This window comes from Sciurus vulgaris (assembly GCF_902686455.1).
Source record: "Sciurus vulgaris genome assembly, chromosome: 2".
NCBI classification, from domain to species: domain Eukaryota; kingdom Metazoa; phylum Chordata; class Mammalia; order Rodentia; family Sciuridae; genus Sciurus; species Sciurus vulgaris.
In genome coordinates this window covers 135,803,299-135,829,226 of record NC_136462.1, presented here as the reverse complement: position 1 = coordinate 135,829,226, position 25,928 = coordinate 135,803,299, and the positions used below count along the sequence as shown (strand labels likewise).

General features: G+C 34.9%; 1 protein-coding gene across 7 annotated transcripts in view; it reads left to right on the top strand.

Annotated features, from left to right (window-relative positions):
- The window catches only part of MEF2A (myocyte enhancer factor 2A), a 163,252-nt gene that overhangs the window by 71,377 nt on the left and 65,947 nt on the right, over positions 1-25,928 (top strand). For all 7 annotated transcript variants that reach the window (XM_079127339.1, XM_079127343.1, XM_079127342.1 and 4 more), the window contains exon 2: positions 2,398-2,584. In XM_079127339.1, the coding sequence (XP_078983465.1) occupies positions 2,531-2,584 (54 nt within the window). In that variant the 5' untranslated portion in view covers positions 2,398-2,530. The remainder of the gene's footprint in view (positions 1-2,397; positions 2,585-25,928) is intronic.

The window sequence follows — 25,928 nt, the reverse complement described above, 5'->3', positions numbered from 1 at the left end:
GGCAAAAAAGTCCTAAGACAGGTTTCACCTGTTTCTTCTAGATCTCACCCTTGCAAATTATCACTATCTTGAATGTTCTGCACTGTTTTAAAACAAATTACCTTTGCTTTACTTTTCTAGTTGATCTCAGAAGATTGGTTTGAAACAACCAACTTCACAGTTGTCAACAGCAAAGTGTCCAGATATGTTCTAGAATCCATATTTTTCAAATTATAGAAGATAATACAGTATAAATGTCTTATAGCAGATCTTGCATACTTGAGCGATAATATCTCTGCAGTGAAATGTATGACTATTTATACAGTGCAAGTTTTTATAGTGAAAATTAGAGTGTGATCTGTTAGGGAATATGATTTGGAGTAAGTGAATGTCTGTTGTTTATAATGCAGTCTGTTGCAGAAACAAATATTCTATAGCACAGCCACTTGTTTGATTGGGTCCCACCATCTTTCAATTCCTCTAATGTTTTCTATTCTTTTTTGTCATGGGGCATTTGTGCTTGCTATTTTCTCTGCCTGGCACTTATACCCTCATTTTCACATTTAAGTATGAGGTACATCTTCAGGTAAGTAAGCATTTCCTGATCCACAAATCAGGTCAGGTAAACAAATGTTTTAGTTTTGAATTATACAAATTAATTTGATGATTTGAGAGATTTGAGAACTATATCCTTTTTTTTCCTCTTGATGATTTTATTCTCTGTGCCTAGTTTAGAGTTTGGAAGTACATTTCTTATAAGTAGGTGGTCATTAATGGGTTATCAGTTGTTTAATAGGTGATCAATTAATGTATGAAGAAGTAAAATAATGAGGGAATAAATAAATGAAGCAGTGGTAATGCTGGTAGTGATAAGTGAAAGACCCATTGCTTCCGAGCAAAAGCCAGATTTAACACTGGACTAGTACAGTATGGTTGAAATTATAGATATACATGTACAGTATTTTAAAAACTTTGATAAAATTCCCTTGGAAGTTTATTATTTTTAGTGTACAAGCATTTCACATTACTTTACAAATATTTTATTTTGTAAGTTTTGAAATCACTAGTTTTTTTAAGTGACAAAAACCATCATTGAGAGCATACCAACCTATATCACTACTACAGAGAAATGGAACACAAAAGCCTGCAGGATTTTTAAAATCTTAAAGATTGACGTAATCAAAGAAAAGCTGACTTGGAATTTACCTATGCACACACACAGTCATGCTCACCCTCACACTGAGGAGAAGTGTTGTAGTTTATCTGGCCAAGAGAAATTGGTGTTGGCTTCTTTAGGGAGGTGACATTTGAACTAAATCTTTTTTTAAAAATTTATTTATTTTTAAATTATTTTTTTATTTTTTACAGACTGCATTTTGATTGATTGTACACAAATGAGGTATATTATTACATCTCTGTGGTTGTACACGCTGTAGATTCATACCATTCGTGTAATCATACATGTACATAGGGTAATAATGTCTGTCTCATTCCACCATTTTTCATACCCGTCTCCCCCTTATTTCCTTCTACATAATCTAAAGTTCCTCTATTCTTCTCTCATTCCCCACACCCCCAATCCCCATTATATATTATCATCCAATTATCAGGGAAAACATTCGGCCTTTGGTTTTTTGGGAGTGACTCATTTCACTTAGCATGATATTCTCCAATTCCATCCAACTAAATCTTGACTGATGAAAAGGTGTTCATTAAGAGTCTAAAGAAATATTATTTCATTTAGGTGTATATTATTGTGAAAGTTGTATTCTAGTGTCTTTGTGGATTGACAGATAGTAATTTGGCTGGAGGCTAGGGTGATTTGCTTGGAGAATTTTTAAAGGCAGATTGGGACCATCTATATTAGTTATCCTTTTGCAGGAAGACCATCAGACTTTTATGGATATTCTATAATGTTTAAGAGGGTAAATCCTGGAACCAGATCACTGAATTCATATCCTAAACTCTGCCCTTTACTGTGTGACTTTGAGCACGTGACTTAATATTTCTTTTTCTCAGTATCCTTCTGTATAAAATGAAGATGATAATTATAACTAACTTAGTAGGTTGTAGTTACAATTGAACAAATTAAAACTCATCCATACTTAGAAAAATATCCACTTATAGAAAACGTGCCCACTCTCAGTAAATGTTGGCTCTTTTGCTATTATTATAGGCATTGAGAAAACCTCAAACATTATAATTGTATTAGTTTGACCAGAGCCAGAGGCTCAGAGATTCAAGAGATATTTTAGGGCCAGAATCAGTAAGACTTCAACTTAATATTTTTATGTAATCAAATTTCATCTAATAATGTTATGTGCAGCATAAAAGCAGATTTCAAATTTGTATAATTTATGATTTACAAATGTATAGAACTTAAGTCTTCTAATTTGTGGCTTTTATTTTTTATTTTAGATCCTATCAAAAATTTCAGCTATAGCCCTTGGACAGGAAACTGAAATAATAGAAGCTGTGTACGATGCATTAGGGTATCGAAGAAAATTAATTTTTAATTAAATATTTGGAATATAAGAAAAGGTGTCTGAAAATGGGGCGGAAGAAAATACAAATCACACGTATAATGGATGAAAGGAACCGACAGGTAAGTGAAAATTTTAATTTAATTCAACTATGTGATTTGATTAAATTTTTAATTTGTTTAATTGATACATATATGCTTATTATTATTATATATATATGTACTTTAAAAGAACACAGTAGGATATAGAATGGTCAAAATTTTCTTAGTATTTTTAGTTCCAGACTAAATGAAAATTTCTAAAATCAAAATGATCTTTTCGTGCACATTAAAGAAAATCTTTATTACAGAAATTCTGTGTTATAGATAACAGAAGTGCAGAAAGAAAAGTAAAATCACTTCAATCTCATTACTATCCATTGTATAGATTTTTTTTTTTGGTGGGGCATGGTGCTGGGTATTGAATTCAAACACTCAACCACAGAGCCGTATTCCTATCCCAATTTTTTGTATTTTATTTAGAGACAGGGTCTCACTGAGTTGCTTAGTGCTTCGCTGTTGCTAACACTGGCTTTGAACTCTCAGTCCTGTCTCAGCCTCCTAAGCCACTGGGATTATAGGTGTGTGCCACCACAGCCAGCTTCATTGTATAGATTTTTTTTTTTCTTCAGGTACTGGGGATTGAACTCAGGGCCACTTGGCCACTGAGCCACATCCCCAGCTCTATTTTGTATTATATTTAGAGACAGGGTCTCACTGAGTTGGCTTAGTGCCTTGTTCTTGCTGAGGCTGGCTTTGAAATAGTGATCCTCCTGTCTCACCCTTCTGAGCCGCTGGGATTACAGGTGCGAGTCATTGTGTCCAGCCATTGTATAGATTTTTGAAAGATATTTAGTCTTTAATACATTGATTGTATGTTTGGTTGGTAGTCTTCTAATTATTTTTCAAATTATCACCTGTTTTCATAATTAGGCAATATATAAGATAATTGCAGTTGGTCAGTTAATTTTCTGGGTTAACAATAATGAGAATAATTTTACCCTCATTAACCACAAAAGTATTTCTGAAATATTTATGTATAATACCTCAGCTTTAATTGATAAATTTATAGTACCAGTGTCAATAAACCCATATAAATTCAGGATAATTATAATAATACTGATACATGAAGAAACCAAAATTTGTGTTTACAGCTGATTGGCAAACTGTGGTCCATAGGCTAGCTGCTTATTTTTCTGCATAAAGCTTTATTAGAATACTGCCTTGTCCATTCATTTTTGATTGTCTGTGGCTGCTTTCACATTAACACAGATTCGATTTGTTAGTGTGTATTAATGTAAATAGATGCCTCTGAAATGATATAGCCCATAGGCCTAAAAAATCACTGCTTTCTGACCCTTTAAGAAGTTTGCAAACTCCTTGGTTTATATTACAGAGGAAAAAATAGTTTCATAGAATATTGTAAATTAACCACTATTCAAATCATGTTTAGGAGGGAGAGGTGTGCTGATTCTGGGAGGGTTATCTATCAGAAATATCAAGAACAGTTTCTTGAACAGTGGAGATTTATTCTGCAAAGTCATAGTTTACCTGAATATAGATATAATTGAAGTCAAAACTCAACCTGCAGCTGTGGGGGAAGTTGGTGAGAGTGATTAGGGTTGCCCATAGACTAAACTGAAGTGGACCCTTGTTTCATTTCGTGAAGACTGCTTAGAAAAGATGGAAGACCCACATAGTATGATGCATTATGAAGGCTGATAAACTAGGGAAGGTTGATATTCCATCAGTCCAAAGGAATGATTCCAAATAAGGCTATAAGTAAACTTCCCTTTATAGATCTGAAGGTTATGACAGGTAGAGGAAGGAGGACCTGCAGTATGAATGTTAAATAGGGTTTATTAGAAAATATTATGTAAGCAGAGAAGTAGCAGAGCTCATAAAGTGCCTGAACTCTCATAGCCATGTTTAAATTGGGCATAGTTACACTGAACCTACCTATGAAACAGACTATATATGTTTAGAGAAAAAGAGGAGCTGGGAATATGTAGGTAACTGTGCAATGGAACTTTCTAGTTGAGGAAATGACACTGTTAAAAAGATGGAACCAGCAGCTATAGCTTAGCAACTAGAGAGTTAACCAGTTCCTCCTTTGGATTTATTTGTTGTCAGCTTTTTGCTAAACTGCCAGGTGGGACAAGGGCTGTCTGAATTGCTCTCTGAAAATTTCACTAAAGAATGAAGGAAAAAACATAGAAGATGTAATTGGGAAATTTATTTTTCAAATTAGATAAGGCATGAACACAATTTGTCACAAACTAAAATTGTATCTTAATGTTACTGATTTTTGAATTTATAGATTGAGTTAAAATTTTTCTTGCATAAAGGGGGAAATGATTTCCTACCATTTATTTATCCAAATTCTTATATGTACTATATCCAAGTGACTGTTTTAAGTCCTGGAACTCATCATATGTAGCCTACCTAGGACATTTAAGTATATGGCAAATAGAAGTAAGCTCAAGTACTGGGAATGTTTATGGAAGAACCCACTAATTTCTGATGGGGTAGTTCAGGGAGCAGTTACTGGAGGAGGTAATAACAGAGTTTTGAATTAGAGGTATGAGCTAGCCACCTGAAAATCACACTTTTACATCATTGGAACAGTGCATGAAAATTCTGAAAGGCAATAGTATAATGCCCTTAAAGGGCTGCTGCACTTTATTTCCACTTGGTAGGTTTTGGGGAAACTTCATATTAAACTATAACATAAGAAAAGTTTACAGATTTTAAGTGTGTGGTTCAGTGAATTTTGGGAAAAAGAGCTTGGCTGTGTAGCTAATATATCCCAGTATACCACCCCAGAAGTACTGTCCTATCCCACAGTCATTCTCTCTCCTTGCCCTAAGGAAAGTCACTAATCTGTTTTTGAGTTTATATGAACTTTCTTTTATCCAGTATTATTTTTTTGAAACTCACCAGTATTGTTGCATATATGTGTACATTTTAATTGGTGTATAATTTTCCCTAGTGAAAAAAAATGATGTATACTTTTTCTGTTGTAAATAGACATTTGGGTTGTTTCTATTTTGATATTATTATGAAGAGTGCTGTTTTGAACATTCTTATTTTGTACACATGAATATGTTGGTACATACCTAAGAGTTCACTGAGTTATAGGGTATACATGTGAACGGCTTTAGTAAGCGTTGACAAAAGTTTTCCCAAGTGGTTGTACTTAATTCACACTCTTCTAGCAGAATGTGAGAGTTATATCTGTTCCATATTTTCATCAGTATTGTCCTTTTTATTTTAGCCATTCTGATAGGTGAGCAATAATAACATTTCTAATCTTAAATTTCCATGATGTCTGATGACGTTGTTCCCCTTTTCATATTTTTACTGGCTATCTAAGTACCTTTTTTGGTGTGTTAACCTCTTATCCTACTTTTTTTCTAATGGGTGGCCTTTTTCTTATTAATTAGTATGCTTGCTCTTTATATACTGAAGAGTGTTTTGTCTGTTATATGCCCTACAAGTGTTTTTTCACACACAATTTTCGTTTTCACTTTATCTTTTTATGTTTTATAAATAACATTTTAATGTTGTGCAGTTTACTTTTTGAGGTGGTGGTGGTGATGTGTGTGTGTCTGTGTCTTGCTGTGTTGCCAGACTGGTTTTGAACTTATGGGCTCAAGTGATCCTCCCAGTTAGACACCCCAAGTAACTGTCATGTACTGGCTCATTTTAGCTTTTTGCACTTTCTTTTATTGCTAATGCTTTTTGTGTCATAATTAAGAAATCTTTACTTACTGCAGGACTGTGAAGATAATTCTTCTATGCTTCTTGAAGTTTTTTTGGTTTCCTATTTTGTTTTAGATGTTACCTATTTGGAATTTACTTTCAAGTATTGTGTGAAGTATAGGGGTCAGGTTTTGTTATTTTTTAAATGAATATTCATTTGACCCAGTCCAGTTTGTTGTCAAAAACATCCTATCCCCACTGCATTTGTCATGAGTCAAATAATAATATATGTGTGGGACTGTTTTTGGACTCTCTGTGTTGTTCCATTAATCTATGTGCATAACCTTACTCAATTCTGCCTAATATAATTACTATAGTTTGATATCTGATAATATAGTTCTCTACCATTATATTTCTGCAGAACTGGTTGACTCTTCTTAACCTTTTCTGTTTATAAATGAAATCAAGGCAGTGTTTACCAAAGAACAACCAATCAAAATTCTTACTGGGATTTGATTTTTTTTCCACTGAATATATGGATTTAGGGAGAATTGAAATCTTTACAATATTAATCTTATAGTCTTTTTTATTTGGTTTTCGTTAATTCTTTCCCTAATGTTTGATCGTTTTCAGCTTACAGGTCTTACACATATTGTATTATGTTTATTCCTAGGTATTCGATTTGTCAGCATCAATACATTTTTCTCTAAATTATTTTCTTTGTATTTGTTGCTATGTATTATATATGAAAATATTGTTCTTTTTTATAGTGATCTGGTACCCAACAACCCTTGCTTTAATTTACTTACTGTTTCTAATATTTTATTTGTACAAGTATTTGTGTAAATATTTTTTCATTTTTCTCTGATATATACCTAGATGCGGAATTGTTGGGTTGTAAGGTAACTCTTGAGTTTGACTAATTTTGAAGAACTGCCAGACTATTTGCCAGAGTAGCTGTACCACTTTACATTCCACTAACAAAGTATAAGGGTCCCAGTTTTTCCATGTCCTAGCTAGTACTCGCTGCTGTTTGCCTTTTTGATTATGTAGTTATTCTAACAAGCTGAACTAGTATCTTTAATTTTTAGTTTGTGTTTCCTTGATGGCTAATGATGGTCAACATATTTTCATGTGTTTAATTGGAAAAAAGTCTGTTCCAATCCTTTGCCTAATTTTAAATTAATTTCTTGGTTATATCTTCATTTTGAAAGCTATTTTTATTGATACTAGAATTCTAGATTGGTAGTTATATTCTCTTAGTACTTTGAAGCAGTTGTTTTCTAACTTCCATGATTCTGTGGAAGGCACTTTTTAATCTCCTTTAAAAACATATGATCTGCCCTTTTTAGATTGAACCTAGGAGTGCTTAATCATTGAGCTACACCCCTAGCCCTTTTTTAAAAAAATGTTTTTTTATTTCGAGACAGAGTCTGGCTAAGTCACTAGTGCCTCTCTCAGTTGCTGAGGCTGGCTTTGAATTTGCCATCCTTCTGCCTCAGCCTCCCAAGTCATTGGGATTACAGGTGTGTACTACTGCCCCTGTCAAGACTTCTTTTGCTTTGTTAGCCTATTTCTCCCTGTGATGTGACTACTAGGGATGTGTATCTTCAAATATTGTGCGTGCCTTATTTTTTTCCTCCTCACATTTCAATTATGTGGAACCTATTACACCTTACTCATGTTCCATCTATTTCTTATGCTTTTTGTCGACTTGTATTTTTTTTTTTTCCTGTGTGTTCAGTTTGGGTTTTTCTGATAACCTGTGTCCTAGTAATCCATATTGTCCTTTTTTACTAATCTTACTTCTGCTTTTTAAAATTAGGCTTTAAAACAATCTTATAAGTTCTTAATTTCTGGTATTACCTTTTAATTTTATTAAAATATTTTTTATTTTTACAGACATTTTGATTCATTGCACACAAATGGGGTACAACTTTTCATTTCTATCGTTGTATACTATGTATATTCATGCCTTTCATGTAATCATACATATATATAGGGTAATACTGTTTCATTCTACTGTTTTTCCATCCCCACCCCCTCCCACCTCTTTGTCCTCTACATCCTCCAAAGTTCCTTCTTTCTTCTCCCCCCCCCCACTCCCCCATCGTTATATATTGTCATGCACTTATCAGAGAAAACATTCGGCCTTTGGTTTTTTGGGCTTGGCCTATTTGACTTAGCATGATATTTTCCAACTCCATCCATTTACCAGCAAATACCATAATTTTATTTTTCTTTATGGCTGAGTAATATTCCATTGTGTTTATATACCACAGTTTCTTTATCCATTCATCAATTGAAGGGCATCTAGGTTGGTTCCACAATCTAGCTATTGTGAATTGAGTGCTATGAACACTGATGTGGCTGTATCACTGTAATATGCTGATTTTAAGTCCTTTGGATATAAACCTAGGAGTGGAATAGCTGGGTCAAATGGTGGGTCCATTCCAAGCTTTCTGAGGAATCTCCAGACTGCTTTCCAGAGTGGCTGTACCAATTTGCAACTCCACCAGCAATGTATGAGTGTGCCTTTTTCCCCTCATCCATGCCAACACTTACTATTGCTTGTGTTCTTGATAATAGCCATTCTAGTTGGAGTTAGATGAAATCTTAGGGTGGTTTTAATTTGCATTTCTCTAATTACTAGGGATGATGAGCACTTTTTCATATATTTGTTGATCACAGAAGAAGTTCTGTGAAGTGTCTGCCCATTTCCTTAGCCCATTTATTGATTGAGTTCTTTGTATTTTGGGTGTAAAGTTTTTTAAGTTCTTTATAAACTTTGGAGATGAGTGCTCTGTCTGAAGGGTGTGTGGAAAAGATATTCTCCCAGTCTGTAGGCTCTCTTCACAGTTGATTGTTTCCTGTGCTGAGAAAAAACTTTTTAGTTTGAATCTATCCTATTTATTGATTCTTGCTTTTATTTCTTGCACTATGGGGGTCTTGTTAAGGAAGCCTGGTCCTAAGCCAACATGATGGAGATTCGGATTTACTTTTTCTGTTTGGTGAAGGGTCTCAGGTATAATTCCTAGATCCTTGATCCAATTTGAGTTGAGTTTCGTACAGGGTGAGAGATAGGGGTTTAATTTCATTTTACTGCATATGGATTTCCAGTTTCCCAGCACCATTTGTTGAAGAGGCTATCTTTTCTCCATTGTAAGTTTTTGGCACCCTTGTCTAGTATGAGGTTACTGTACTTATGTGGGTATGTCTCTGTTCTTCTATCCTGTACCATTGATCTACCTGTCTATTTTGATGCCAGTACCGTGCTGTTTTTGTTACTATTGCCCTATAGTAGAGTTTAAGCTCTGGTATAGTGATACTTTCTGCATCACTCTTCCTGGCCAGGATTGCTTTGGCTCTTCTGGGTCTTTTGTTCTTCCAGATGAATTTCATGATTGCTTTTTCTGTTTCTGTGAGAAATGTCATAGGGATTTTAATTGGAATTGCATTAAATCTGAATAGCGCCTTTGGAAGTACGGCCATTTTGATAATATTAATTCTGCCTATCCAAGAACATGGGAGATCTTTTCATCTTCTAAGGTCTTCCTCAATTTCTTTTTTCAATATTTTGTAGTTTTTATTGCAGAGATCTTTTACCTCTTTGGTTCGATTGATTCTCAAGTATTTTATTTTATTTTTTTGAGGCTATTGCAAATGGGGTTGTTTTCCTCATTTGCCTCTCAGATGTTTCATCGCTTTTGTATAAAAAGGCTTTATATTTAAGCGTGTTGATTTTATACCTTGCTATTTTGCTGAATTCACTGATGAGGTCTAGAAGTTTTCTGGAGGAGTTTTTTGGATCCTCTAAATAGAGAATCATGTCATCAGCAAATAGTGACAGCTTAAGTTCCTCTTTTTCTATTCGTATCCCTTTAATTTCTTTAGTCTGTCTAATTGCTCTGGCTAGTATTTCAAGTACGATGTTGAATAGAAGTGGTGAAAGAGGGCATCCCTGTCTTGTTCATGTTTTTAAAGGGAATGCTTTCAGTTTTTCTCCATTAAGAATGATGTTGGCCATGGGCTTAGCATAAATAGCCTTTACAGTGTTCAGGTATGTTCCTACTATCCCTATTTTTTCTAGTGTTTTGAGCATGAAGGGGTATTGTATTTTGTCAAACACTTTTTCTGCATCAGTTGAAATAACCATATGATTCTTAATCTTAAGTCTGTTGACATGATGGATTACGTTTATTGATTTATGGATGTTAAACCCCCTTGCATTCCAGGGATGAACCCCACTTGATCGTGGTGCACGATTTTCTTAATGTGTTTTTGTATACGGTTTGCCAGTATTTTGTTAAGGATCTTTGCATCTATATTCATCAAGGATATTGGTCTGAAATTTTCTTTCCTTGATGTGTCTTTTCTTGGTTTAGGTATCAGGGTGATATTGACTTCATAGAATGAGTTTGGGAGGGTTCCCTCCTTTTTTATTTCATGAAATACTTTGAGAAATATTGGAATGAGCTCTTCTTTAAAGGTTTTGTAGAACTCCGCTTAGAATCCATCTGGTCTTGGGCTTTACTTGGATGGTAGGCTTTCGATGGCTTCTTCTATTTCATTGCTTGATATTGATCTGTTTAAATTGTGTATGTCCTCCTGGTTCAGTTTGGGAGGAGCATATGTCTGTAGAAATTTGTTGATGTCTTTGGTAATTTCTATTTTGTTGGGATATAGATTTTCACATTAGTTTCTCATTATGTATTTCAGTGGTGTCTGTCATGATATTTCCTTTTTCATCACAAATTTTAGTAATTTGAGTTTTCTCTCTCCTCTTTGTTAATGTGGCTAAGGGTTTGTCTATTTTGTTTACTTTTTCAAAAAACCAACTTTTCGTTTTGTCAATTTTTTGAATTATTTCTTTTGTTTCAATTTCATTGATTTCAGCTCTGATTTTAATTACTTCCTGTCTTTTACTACTTTTGCTATTACTCTGTTCTTCTTTTTCTAGGACTTTGAGCTGTAATGTTAGGTTATTTAGTTGTTGATTTTTTTATTCTTTTCTTGAATGCACTCCATGCAATGAATTTTGCTCTTAATACTGCTTTCATAGTGTCCCCGAAATTTTGATATGTTGTATTGTTATTCTCATTTACCTCTACGAATTTTTTTTTTATCTCCTCCCTGATGTTTTCTGTTATCCATGTTTCATTCAATAGCATATTATTTAGTCCACACTTGTTGGAGTAATTTCAACTTTTTATTTTTTCATTGGTTTCTAATTTCATTCCATTATTATCTGATAGAACACAAGGCAGTATCAATATTTTTTTGCATTTCCTAAGGGCTGCTTTGTGGCATAACATATGGTCTATTTTTGAGAAGGTTACATGTGCTGCTGAGAAGAAAGTGAATTTGCTCGTTGATGGATGGAATATTCTGTAAATGTCTGTTAAGTGTAGGTTATTGATTGTGTTAATTAGTTCTATGGTTGCTTTGTTTAGTTTTTGTTTGTAAGATCTGTCCAGTGGTGGCAGCAGTGTGTTAAAATCACCCAGAATTATTGTGTTGTAGACTGTTTGATTCCTGGATTTGAGAAGGATTTGTTTGATGTACATGGATGCACAGTTGTTTGGGGCATAAATATTTATGATCGTTGTGTCTTTCTGATTTATGGTTCTCTTAAGCAGTATGAAATGTCCTTCTTTATCCCTTCTGACTAACTTTGGCTTGAAGTCCACTTTATCTGATATAAGAATGGAGACCCCAGCTTTTTTACAGAGTCTGTGTGCATGGTAGGTTTTTCCCCATCCTTTCACCTTTAGTCTGTGGATGTCTTTTTCTTTGAGATGAGTCTCTTGAAGGTAGCATATTGTTGGGTCTATCTTTTTAATCCATTCTGCCAGTCTGTCTTTTGATTGGTGAGTTTAGACCATTAACGTTCAGGGTTATTATTGAGATATGATTTGTATTCCCAGTCATTTGGGCTTATTTTTTTTTTAATTTTAATTAAAAATCATAAATTTACATAGGACATTGTTGTTTGATTCATTCTGTTATTTTTTTCCCTTCCCCCCACCCCTCCCACCCCTCTTTTCACTCTATACATTCCTTCCTCCATTCTTACCACCCTCCTTATCCCTAACCTTAAACCTAACCCTAACCCTAACACTAACCCCTCCTACCCCCCCCCATATGTCCTCATCCGCTTATCAGCGAGATCATTCGTCCTTTAGTTTTTTGAGATTGGCTTATCTCACTTAGCATGATATCCTCCAATTTTATCCATTTGCCTGCGAATGCCATAATTTTGTCATTCCTCATGGTGGAGTAATATTCCATTGTATATATATGCCACAGTTTCTTTATCCATTCATCAACTGAAGGGCATCTGGGTTGGTTCCACAATCTGGCTATAGTGAATTGAGCAGCTATGAACATTGATGTGGCTGTATCTCTATAGTATGCTGATTTTAAGTCCTTTGGGTATAGGCCAAGGAGTGGGATAGCTGGGTCAAATGGTGGTTCCATTCCAAGCTTTCTGAGGAATCTCCACACTGCTTTCCAGAGTGGCTGCACTAGTTTGCAACCCCACCAGCAGTGTATGAGTGTACCTTTTTCCCCACATCCTCGCCAACACCTATTGTTGCTTATGTTCTTGATAATCACCATTCTAATTGGGGTGAGATGGAATCTTAGGGTGGTTTTGATTTGCATTTCTCTTATTACTAGAGATGTTGAACATTTTTTCATATATCTGTTGATTGCTTGTACATCTTCTCCTGTGAAGTGTCTGTTCATTTCCTTAGCCCATTTGTTGATTGGATTATTTGTATTCTTGGTGTAGAGTTTTTTCAGTTCTTTATAGATTGGGGATATTAGTGTTCTATCTGAAGTATGAGTGGCAAAGATATTCTCCCACTCTGTAGGCTCTCTCTTCACATTACTGATAGTTTCCTTTGCTGAGAGAAAGCTTTTTAGTTTGAATCTATCCCAGTTATTGATTCTTGCTTTTATTTCTTGTGCTATGGGAGTCCTGTTGAGGAAGTCTGGTCCTAAGCCGACATGTTGAAGGTTTGGACCTACTTTTTCTTCTATAAGATGCAGGGTCTCTCGTCTGATTCCGAGGTCCTTGATCCATTGTGAGTTGAGTTTTGTGCAGGGTGAGAGATAGGGGTTTAATTTCATTCTGTTGCATATGGTTTTCCAGTTTTCCCAGCACCATTTGTTGAAGAGGCTATCTTTTGTCCATTGCATATTTTTGGCCCCTTTGTCTAGTATGAGAAAATTGTATTTATTTGGATTTGTGTCTGTGTCCTCTATTCTGTACCATTGATCTACCTGTCTATTTTGGTACCGATACCATGCCGTTTTTGTTACTATTGCTTTGTAATAGAGTTGAAGATCTGGTATTGCGATACCCCCTGCTTCGCTCTTTCTACTGAGGATTGCTTTAGCTATTCTGGGTTTCTTAATCTTCCAGATGAATTTCATAATTGCTTGCTCTATTTCTGTAAGGTACATCATTGGGATTTTAATTGGAATTGCATTGAATCTATATAGCATTTTGGTAGTATGGCCATTTTGACAATATTAATTCTTCCTATCCATGAACATGGGAGATCTTTCCATCTTCTAAGGTTTTCTTTAATTTCTTTCTTTCGTGTTCTGTAGTTCTCATTGTAGAGGTCTTTCACCTCTTTTGTGAGGTTGATTCCCAAGTATTTTATTTTTTTGATGCTATTGTGAATGGGGTAGTTTTCCTAATTTCTCTTTCTGAAGATTCATCATTTATGTATAGAAATGCATTGGATTTATGAGCATTGATCTTGTAACCTGCTACTTTACTGAATTCACTTATGAGTTCTAAGAGTTTTCTGTTGGAATTTCCAGGTTCCTCTAAATATATAATCATGTCATCAGCGAACAGGGATAGTTTGAGTTCCTCTTTTCCAATTTGTATCCCTTTAATTTCTTTGATTTGTCTAATTGCTCTGGCTAGAGTCTCAAGAATGATGTTGAATAGAAGTGGTGAAAGAGGGCATCCCTGCCTTGTTCCAGTTTTTAGGGGGAATGCTTTCAGTTTTTCACCATTTAGAATGATATTGGCCTTGGGCTTAGCGTAGATGGCCTTCACAATGTTAAGGAATGATCCCACTACCCCAATTTTTTCTAGTGTTTTGAGCATGAAGGGATGCTGTATTTTATCGAATGCTTTTTCTGCATCTATTGAAATAATCATGTGATTCTTGACTTTTAGTCTGTTGATATGGTGAATGACATTTATTGATTTCCGGATGTTGAATCAACCTTGCATCCCTGCGATAAAACCCACTTGATCATGGCGCACTATCTTTTTAATATATTTTTGTATGCGATTTGCTAAAATTTTGTTGAGAATTTTTGCATCAATGTTCATTAAGGATATTGGTCTGAAATTTTCTTTCCTTGATGAGTCTCTGTCTGGTTTAGGTATCAGTGTGATATTGGCTTCATAGAATGAGTTTGGGAGGGTTCCCTCCTCTTGTATTTTATGGAATACTTTGAGAAGTATTGGAATGAGCTCTTCTTTAAAGGTTTTGTAGAACTCGGCTGAGAACCCATCTGGTCCCGGACTTTTCTTTGTTGGTAGGCTTTTGATGACCTCTTCTATTTCATTGCTTGAAATTGATTTATTTAAGTTGTGTATGTCCTCCTCGTTCAGTTTAGGTAATTCATATGTCTCTAGAAACTTGTTAATGTCTTCGAGGTTTTCTGTTTTGTTGGAGTATAGATTTTCAAAATAGCTTCTAATTATGTTTTGTATTTCACTCATGTTTGTCGTGATGTTTCCTTGTTCATTCGAATTTTAGTAATTTGAGTTTTCTCCCTCTTTCTCTTTGTTAGCGTGGCTAAGGGTTTATCAATTTTGTTTATTTTTTCAAAGAGCCAACTATTTATTTTGTTAATTTTTTCCAATTTTTTTTTGTTTCAATTTCTTTGATTTCGGCTCTGATTTTAACTATTTCCTGTCTTCTACTACTTTTGGTGTTGGTCTGCTCTTCTTTTTCTAGGGCTTTGAGCTATAATGTTAGGTCATTTATTTGTTGATTTTTACTTCTTTTATTGAATGCGCTCCATGAGATAAATTTTCCTCTACGTACTGCTTTCATAGTGTCCCAGAGATTTTGATATGATATTTCTTTGTTCTCATTTACCTCTAAGAATTTTTTAATTTCCTTCCTAATATCTTCTGTTATCCATTCATCATGTATTAGCACATTGTTTAATCTCCAGGTGTTGGAGTAGCTTCTGTTTTTTACTTTCATTTATTTCTAATTTCAATCCATTATGATCTGATAGAATACAAGGTAGTGTCTCTATCTTCTTGTATTTGGTTACATTACCTTTGTGGCATAATATATGGTCTATTTTAGAGAAGGATCTGGCTTGGTTTCTCCTTTAAATGGATTTTTCTTTAAGGTAGTTCCTCCCTTTACTGACCTACATTGTTTTTTTTTCATTTCCTCCTCATGGAACATTTTGTTGAGAATATTCTGTAGCGTAGGGTTTCTATTTATAAATTCTTTTAACTTTTGTTTGTCATGGAAGGATTTTATTTCAACTTCGAATCTGAAGGTTAGTTTTTCTGGGTATAGGATTCTTGGTTGGCAACCATGTTCTTTCAGAGCTTGAAATATGTTGTTCCAGGCTCTTCTAGCTTTTAGAATCTGGGCTGAGAAATCTGCTGCTATCCGTATAGGTTTCCCCCTATATGTAATCTGATGCTTTTCTCTCGCAGCCTTCAAAATTCTATCTTTATTTTTTATGTTAGGCATCTTCATTATAATGTGCCTTGGTGTGGATCTGTTGTGATTTTGTGCATTTGGTGTTCTGTAAACCTCTTGTATTTGATTTTCCATTTCATTCTTCAGGTTTGGGAAATTTTCTGATATTATTTTATTGAATAGGTTGTTCATTCCTTTGGTTTGTATCTGTGTGCCTTCCTCAATCCCGATAATTCTTAAATTTGGTCTTTTCATGATGTCCCATAGTTCTTGGAGTTTCTGTTCATGATTTCTTACCATCTTCTCTGTTTGGACAACTTTGTTTTCCAGATCAAATGTTTTGTCTTCATTATCTGAGGTTCTGGCTTCCAAGTGGTCTAATCTGTTGGTGATGCTTTCCATTGCGTTTTTTATTGGTTTATTGTTTCCTTCATTTCAAGGATTTCCATTTTTTTTGTTTATATTTTGAGAATCTCTTATCTCTTTGTTGAAATGATCTTTTGCTTCCTGTAGTTGCTCTTTCAATTGCTTATTTATATGATCATTCATTGCCTGCTTTTGCTTTCTTATCTCATCCTTTGCTTCACGAATCATCTTAATCATGTATAATCTGAAGTCCTTTTCTGACATTTCTTCTATCATACTGTCAATGGATTCTATTAATATAGAATCTAGATTTGTTTGGATCGTTTTCTTCCCTTGTTTTTTCATATTGTTCATGTATGTTCCCCTCTAGCAGTACAGATCTGGGGTATTGCAGTTTCTCCCCATAGGCTTACAGTGATGCTGTAGGTTTTGAAAATCTTTTCTTTAAGGGGGAGATCAATATTAGCAGTGCCCAGTTCAGATGGTATGCAGCCCTAGACCAAATAGCCCGTATGAGGACATTAACAATATTGTCGTAATAAACAGAATGAGTTTAATTATTATCTTCAGTGTAACAGATTTGCAATAAGGTCTTCAGTTTCTAATAGAGAACAAAGAGGATGCAGTGGGGTGTAGGATGTAGATGTTAATGGCATAAGAAAAGAATATATAGAAGTTCTAGATAATAGAAAGAGTGAGAGTGTAATCAAAAGAAGTTGGTTGTTAGTATGTGAAAAGGGAGAAAGCGACTGTGAGGGAACAGGTAAAACAAAAAGGAAAACAGAGCAAGAAAAGTAAAGAAGTAAAAACTTAAAATTTTTCAAGAAGGAGAAAAAAGAAAATCTATACTATAACAGTCATATAGTATTCAAACCTACCAGTCTTCTGTAGCCTGATGTATGAGAGGTACCTGACAGTGAGCTTCAAGTCTCCAGCAGGAGTTTCAGGATGGGATTTGCCCCACCTGAAGATCGGAGCTACGGCTTCCAAGATTATCCAAGATGGCCGCTCTGGCTTCCAAATGTGTTGGCAAATGGGGAGCTGCAGTTCGTGGTGTGGGCGAGGTCAGCTGGAGGTCCTGGAGGTGGGGTGTGGTTGGTCAGGCAGGGGTCCTGGAGGTGGGGTTTGTTTGGTCTGGTTGCAGGACCCTCGAGGTGGGGTGCAATCAGTGGGTCTGGGGATCCTGGTGATAGGGCGCACACAGTCTGTCGGGTTCCTGGTGGCGGGGAGCAATCAGTCTATGTGAGGGCCTCAGAGGCAGGGAATGATTGTTCGGGCTGAGGGAATCTGGAGATGGGGCTCAGTCAGTCCGGCCAGAGGTCCTACGGGGCCTGGCTGCTGTCTCAAAATGTGGCAGCTACATGTAACCAAACCTGCAGGTACTGTGACAGTGAACTTCCAGGTAACAGCAGGCAGCTGACACTCCACTAGCTGTCTGCGGTCAGTCGGATGTTTGGGAGGTGAACCTCAGGCTGTGGGTGATGGATAGGTGAAAGGCAGGTGATGGACAGGCAAGAGGAAGGCAAAATCTAGACTTTTCTTTCGGCTTATTGGCTCTTCTCCCAGGCACCGGGGATTTGAACCCGGGTCCGTGCACACACTGGGCAAGCGCTCTACAGGATGAGCTATTCACCCACTTTAGGTTTTCTTTCTTTGTAGATTTTAGTTCTTTGGTGAAATGTTCCACCTTTTCACATATTTTCTTCATATATTCCACTACTTTTTAGAAAATATTAACCATAGATGTTTTCAATTTTTTGGTAGATTTGTGGGTCTATATATGGTCCCATTTCTCTTTGCTTTTGATTACATGGTTTTGTCTTTTGATATATCTTGGGTTTGTGTGTCAGATGTATTTCTTCTGTGAAGTGTCTATTCAGTTCCTTAGCCCATTTATAGATTAGGTTATATATATATTATTGGTGAATTTTTTGAGTTTATTGATACTGGAGATTAATGCTCTATTTGAAGTGTATGTGATAAAGATTTTCTCCCATTCTGTAGAACTTCTCTTTATGTTATTGTTCCTTTATTGAGAAGAAGCTTTTTAGTTTGAATCTATTCCATTTATTGATTCTTGGAGTCTTGTTAAAGAAGTCAGATCTAGCTGACAGGGTAAAGATTTGGGCCTACTTTTTCTTCTAATAGGCACCAGGTCTCTGTTCTAATGCCTAAATCTTTGATACACTTTGACTTGAATTTCATGCAGCGTGAGAGATAGAGGTTTAATTTCATTTCGTTACATGTGGATTTTCAGTTTTCTCAGCACCATTTGTCGAAGTGGCCATCTTTTTCTCCAGTGCATGTTTTTGGTACCTTTGTCTAGTATAAGATAACTGTATTTATGTGGATTTTCTCTGTGTCTTGTATTCTGTACCTTTAGGCTATGTGTCTGTTTTGGTACCAATACCCTACTGCTTTTGTTATTATTGCTCTGTAGTATAGTTTAAAGTTTGGTGTTGTGGTGCCTCCTGCTTCACTTTTCTTACTGAGGATTGCTTTGGCTATTCTGGGTCTCTTATTTTTCCAGATAAATTTCATGATTGCTTTTTCTAGTTCTATGAAGAATGTCATTGGGATTTAAATAGGAGTTGCATTAAATCTGTTTAACACTTTTGGTAGTGTGGCCATTTTGACTATATTAATTCTGCCTAGCCAGGAGCATGGGAGTTCTTTCCTTCTTCTAAAACCTTCTTCAATTTCTTTCTTTAGCATTCTGTAGTTTTCATTGTAGAGGTCTTTTACCTCTTTTGTTAGATTGATTCCCAAGTATTTTATTTTTTGAGACTATTGTGAATGGGGTAGTTTTCCAATTCATCACTGATATATAGGAACACGTTTGATTTATGGATGTTGTTTTTATATACTGGTATTATGAGTTCTAGAATTTGAGTTCTAGAAGTTTTCTGGTGGGAATTTTTTGGATCTTCTAAATATAGAGTCATTTCATCATTAAATAGTGATAGTTTGAGTTCTTCTTTCCCTATTTGTATCCCTTGAATTTCTTTCGTTTGTCTGATTGCTCTGGCTAGAGTTTCAAGGATCATGTTGAATAGAAGTGGTTAAAGCGGGCATCCCTGTCTTGTTCCAGCTTTTAAAGGGAATATTCTCAATTTTTATCCATTTAGAATGATGTTGGCCTTTGACTTAGTATAGATAGCTTTTATAATGTTGAGGTATGTTCCCACCATCCCTAGTTTTTCTAGTGTTTCGAACATGAAGAGGTGCTGTATTTTGCCACATACTTTTTCTGCATCTATTGAGATGATCATATGATTCTTGTTTTTAAGTCTATTGATGTGATGAATTACGTTTATTTATTTCCATACTTTGAACCTTCCTTATGTCCCTTGGAAGAACCCACTTGATCATGGTGCACTCTGTTTTTAATATGTTTTTGTATGCAGTTTGCTAAAGTTTTATGGAGAATTTTTGCATCTATATTCACCAGAGATATTGATCTGAAGTCTTCTTTGCTTGATGTGTCTGGTTTTGGATTTTCATGGGGAATTTTGCAATACATATTGTTCTTTGTCCTCAGGCATGTTTGTCTTAAACCTACTCTGCCCACTTTTAGCTACACCTTTCTTCTGGTTAGTTTTCTGAGAGATTTAGTTCTCTACGTGTATCTTTCAAGTATACTGTATCCTTATGCTGTAGGAATATCTTTTATAAATAGCATCTGGCAGCATCTGTTTTTGTTATTTCAGTCTTGTAATATGTCTTAACTTGCCAGTTTAGTTGATTTTCTTCTTTGTGATCTTTTTATATTTTATATACGTCCCAGTTGATCTTCTCAATTTTTTACAAGGTCCAAGTGTAAAAAACATTAATTAGTTAATCATATCATTTCTCATATCCTCAAAGAACTTGTATTGTAGCTGTACACTGAGTGATTGGGAAATTGCCTTTTTTTTTTTTGTTCCGCTACATGCCCAGCAGCACTTCTGTGCTGAGCTAGTTGGTTTTGTTCTGGAGGACTTCTGTATTAGCACTGCTGACAGCCCCTTTTGTGAGGTGGCAGATATTGAGTGTCCCAGGAAGTGGAGGGAAGAAGTGTGAGTTGAACCCCAACTGCTGTTTCAAAAATATATCTTCTAGTAGCTCCACTGGCTGTTTACTTTTCCAGGCTATCAGCCTCCATCTGCCTCCCTTACTCTCATACATATGCAAGCATAAGATCTGAGGTTTGTCACACCATTTTACCGTAGTCCTTAGGATTCGTAATACCTGTAGTTCCCCATAGATTAATTCTGGGGTAAGTAGATCTACATTCTGTGTCAATTTAGCATTTTGTCAGGAACCCAAATGTGCTAATGTTTTAATATTGTTGAAATGATTCTCTTCTGTTTTATGATCATAATTTCCACTTACATAATTGCAATTCTAAATTTAAAGGATTCTGCATTACCAGTCCTTCACTTTGGTTTGTGTTTTTTGTTTGTTTGTTTTGTTGTTGTTTTAATTCTTTTCCTGGCTTATGAATTCAGCAAACTTTTTCACATCTATTGAGTGTCATGCAGTGTTTTAGTTGCTGTGCAGCATGGAACAACATAGAAAAAACTCCCAGCCTTCTTCACTTTATATATTTGGATGTCTAAATTTGTTTAGCAAGTGTTTGTTGTGGCATGCTCCCCCCTAGGAATGGGTGGTAGGTGCTGTATTCCTTCTGTGTCTTATGTTTGAAAATGTTTTTTGCCTTTATAATTGAATCATAATCTGAATAATTCTAACACTCTAGAACTTCATTTCTTTTTCCCAGAACGTGTTATAGATTTGTCGTCTGGCTCTGAAAGTTGTCAGAATTCTAGCACCAGACTGAAATTTTTTCCCCCCATTTCTAAAACAGAGTTACTTTTCTTACTTGGGTGTCCATAATATTATTTCTTTAACCTTGACATTCTGTATCATAGCCACAATTTGTCACGAGTTTGATTATTATTTATCATTTTTTTCAAGAGAAGGGTATGATCTTTCAGTAATCACTTTCTAACAATTATTTTCCAAGTACTTATTTAGTATCTTCATTATTTGCCAACTATACCCAAAAACTATTCATTTTAGCTTATTTTCTGTTTTGAATTTTGTTATTGTGGCTGTAATCTCTTGTTACAATGTGATTTCTTTTTTTCTCTTGTGATTGTTTCCAGAGCTATACCAGCGCATGTTTTAATTCTTCCTGTTATTTCAAATCTTTGACAATGATATTAGGTATAAACTAACAAAAATAACTTTTCTATAAAATTCTCTTCCTCACCATCCTTCCTACCTTCCTTTCTTCTGCCTCCTCCTCCTCTCATCCTTCCTGGAACAATTAAATCCCCATTTTTGTGAAGAATTCCATTCGAATTCTCTGAATCTATCTTCATTTGCATGTAAATTTCATCAAATATGGCATATGAAAATTCATGGTTTGGAATATTGACTTTTTCCTAGAAGAATACTCTTGAGCTATGGTCAGTATCCTTGATTCCTTTTGTGGCTTGCCTCATTGTATTCCGTTTTCTTTTTGATCGTTGCAAACATGTGTTTCTAAAAACAAGTACTTCAACAGATATTGGAATTTTTACTTGTGTTCTATATTTAAAATATTAGGGGTTGGATATATAACTCAGTAGTAGAACATTTGCCAGTGAACATGTGTGAGGTTATGGGTTCTATCCCAGAACCACAAAACAAAAGCAAAACAACAACTGCAACAATTAAAAAAAAAAATGTTCCCCAACTCCCCCCCCCCCAAATTAAAGTATCAGGTATAAGCCAGTAATTCAAAGATACTTCTTAAAAGGTGATTTGAGTGTGTGACACAATTTCTGTATAAATGTATTCCATAAACAGTGTTCATTACCTTGGCCAATTTTCTCATTGAAGTTTAAATAAAAACTTTTCTTAGGCTTTACTTAAATCTTAACCAACTGGATATTTGATCATGTATGGAGTATTGTGCTTCATGTACTTGAGACAAAAACAAGGTTGGGAATATCAAGATTTTTGTGAAATAAAGAGAATAAAATGATTAAATACTAAGGTGTATAAATATTAAATGCATTTAGTGCTAACAAAAGGAAGAAAACAGACATGCTGCCACAGTTAAGTGAAAATAATCTGCTATACTACCTGTTTGATCTTTGTCATGCTGCATAAGAAACAGATTGAAGAAACAGAAACATCTTAAAATTGTACATGTGAAGTGCATTTTCTTTGTTGCTTCTCTTTTGTGTGCACATAGTGCATCTGTAAGAGGGTATATGCATTAATTTTCTGCCTTTGAAAAGCAATTGTAGTGGAAATAATTACCCTCTGTACTAGAAATCCTCTCCTTCTTGTAGAGGATTTACAATGATTATAGCTTTTATAATGATTGATTTTAACTCTAGACCAACACTTAGACAATGATCATAGGAAGAAACGCATATGGTAGATTTTGATGGAGAAAGACATTGCTGAACTTTGTTCTACAATTTAAAGATTATTCAAAAATTTATTCTTAAGGACTTTTAAAAATTATTTTAAAATATTTTTAGAACAGTTGTAGGTTCACAGCAAAATTAAGTGGAAAATACAGAGTCCAATATACTTTTCCCTTCCCATCCAGCCTCCCCCACTGCCTACATCCTGCATCAGAAAGGTGCTGTTGTTAAAATGAAGGAACCTGCATTGACACATGATCAGCATTCAAAGTCCATAGGATTCACTTTTGGTGTTGTATAATGAATCTGTGGGGTTTTGAAAAATATAATATGGTAGTGTCATGCAGAATAGTTTTACTGCTCTGAAAATCCTGTGTTCTCTCTCTGTTCATCCCTCTTTCATTCCCTCCAACTCCTATTCTTTCTGTCTCCATAGTTTTCCAGAATGCAATGCAATTGGAATCATATAGTATATTCTTTTCAGATTGTCATCTTTCACTTAGTAATCTGAAAATTTCTACATGATTTCATGGTTTGAGGCTTCATTTCTTTTTAAGCACTGAATAATATTCCATTCTTTAAATGGACCAGTTTATCTACTCACCTACTCAAGACATCTTGTTTACTTCCAACTTTAGGCAGTTGTGAATAAAGTTGATAATAAGCATGCATGTGCATGTTTGAGTGAACCTAAGTTTTCATCTCCTTTGGGTAAATAGCAAGTACTACAATCATTGGATGATATGGTAAAAGTAGACTTATTTTTGTTTTTGTAAGGAAATGCTGAACTTCTTTCAAAGTGACTAACATTTTGCATTTCCACCAGCAGTGAATGAGAGTTCCTCTTTCCCATAGCCTCAGGACCATTTGTCGTCAGTGTTTTAGGTTTCTACCATTCTAATAAGTATGTAGTGCTATCTCAGTGTTGTTTTAGTTTACAATTCTCTAAGGATATATGTTGTGGAAAACATGTCTTTTATCTTATTGGTACATTATAGTTATATATAATAGTTGGCTTCATTTAGACATAATCGTGCATGCATGGAGTTTAATTTACTCCATTTCACTCCCTAGTGCCCCTCTTTTTTCCTTCCTCCCTCTCTCTGTTCCCCTTCCACTACTGGGCTCTCTTTTCTTTTCCATGTATCTTCATGTTCTTCCAATATTACACTGCCTTGACTACTGTAGCTTTATAAAAAGTAAGCTTTGCAGTCCTCCCATTTTGCTCTTTTCCTTCTGTATTCTGTTTTGGAGTTGATAACTTTCAGACATAGCTGCACTGAGCCTCCAGCAATTCATCAGTCACAGTTCTTCGTGCCTTTGGGACTTTCTTATAACACCAAACCTACTCTTTTTCTAAATATATATATATATATATATATATATATATATATATTAGTTGTAGATAAACACAGTACTTTTATTTTTGTTTATTTTTTATGTGGTGCTCAGGATCAAACCCAGCGCCTCATGTGCTAGACAAGTGCTGTACCGTTGAGCTACAACCCCAGCCCCGCTAAACCTACTGTTAACATATAATCCAGCAAGTGCACTCCTTGGTATTTAACCAAAAGAGTTGAAAACTTATGTCTACTCAAAACCTGCACATGGATGTTTATATCAATCTTATTTGTAATTGCTAAGAGTTGGAAATAACCAAGGTGTCCTTCAGCATGTGAGTGGATAAATACACTGTGGTACATAGAGACAGTGGAATATTATTCAGGAGTTTTAGGGCAATGAAAATGTTCTGTGTGATACTGTAATTGTATCATACATGTCATACGTTTGTCCAGACTTGGAGAATATACAGCAGCAAGTAAACCCTGACATAACCATGGGCTTTGCTTGATGATGTTGTATCAATATAGGTTCATCAGTTTTAATAAATGTACTACTCTGCTGAGAGATGTTGATAATCGGGGGAGAGACAATGCATGTTTAGGGATGGGATTTATAGGAAATTTCTTTAGCTTTCTCTTTATTTTGTTGTTAGCGTAAAACTAATCTAAAAAATAAAAATGCCTTTAAAAATAGGCTAAGTGCTGAATAAAATGAAGCTTTCATTTAGGAAGCTTGGAAGTGCTATATTTTAAGTTTACAGTTTTCAATTTATAGATTTTGGTGCCATGATTGAAGCATGTGTGTATTTTTGTGCAAGTTGGTTGCTGAAGAAGCGTTTTCTGACTTTACTCTAGTTGGAGTAACTGAGAGGAATGGGGAGGAGATTGTTTATTTTTTCTTCCTCTACTAACCCCTTCAAATTCTGATTGATAATCAATCTTCACCTTCTGATTGATAATTGTAGACATGTGTTTGAATATGGAAAGGACAACAGGGACTGTTTCTTTTTACCGATAGAGAGCTATTACTTTTAAGGATTTTCTTTAATCATGCTTAATGCATATTCTTAAGAGCCCTTTTTAGTCTTAATTTTAACTCTTGTTAATATCTCACTCATTCTGAAAGTAAGAATTGTTCCTGCAGTACATTACATAGTTGATTGTCATTTTCTTCTGCAGTATTAAAAGAATGAATAAACATTCTAAAGTACTATATCTTTGCTAGATTAAAAATTTTCATGTAGCAAGTACATGTAGGTACATCTCAAGTCATAAATGATTCAGATTGCCCTGATTGCACTGTTTGAAGGTAATGTATTTTGATAGTGTATAATTCCACATTCTGACAACCAGTCTTGAATAAAAATTAAAAATTTTGTAATGACAAATGATACATAAGTTAATAAATAGGAAATTTCAAAAGGTATTTGTGAAACACATATACATGTATGTATTTTAAAACATATAAAATATATCTGTAAAAGAATCTCTTACTCAGAGAAGTAAAAGACAAATTACATAATAGGAAAACAATCAAAAGATAAACCATTTAGGGAAAGCAGATTCCAAATGATAATAGATAATAAAAAAAATCATCAAATCACTAGAAATTAGGAAAATGCATATTAAATTAGATTTTAATTTTATACCATATATTAGCAAAGAAAGCATTTGACTTGGAGACTTATCCATGAAGTATAGTTAAATGAGTAAAACAAAGGAATGCTGATAACTTCCCATTTTTGCAAAAACACTGACAAAATCCCTTGAATGTATATACAAATATATGTTTATGATTATATGATAATGTATAAAAAAATTCTGTGCTGAAAATATGGGTTAAGGGGTTTGTGTAGCTGCAAGGGAAAGTAGGGATACAAGCAAAAGA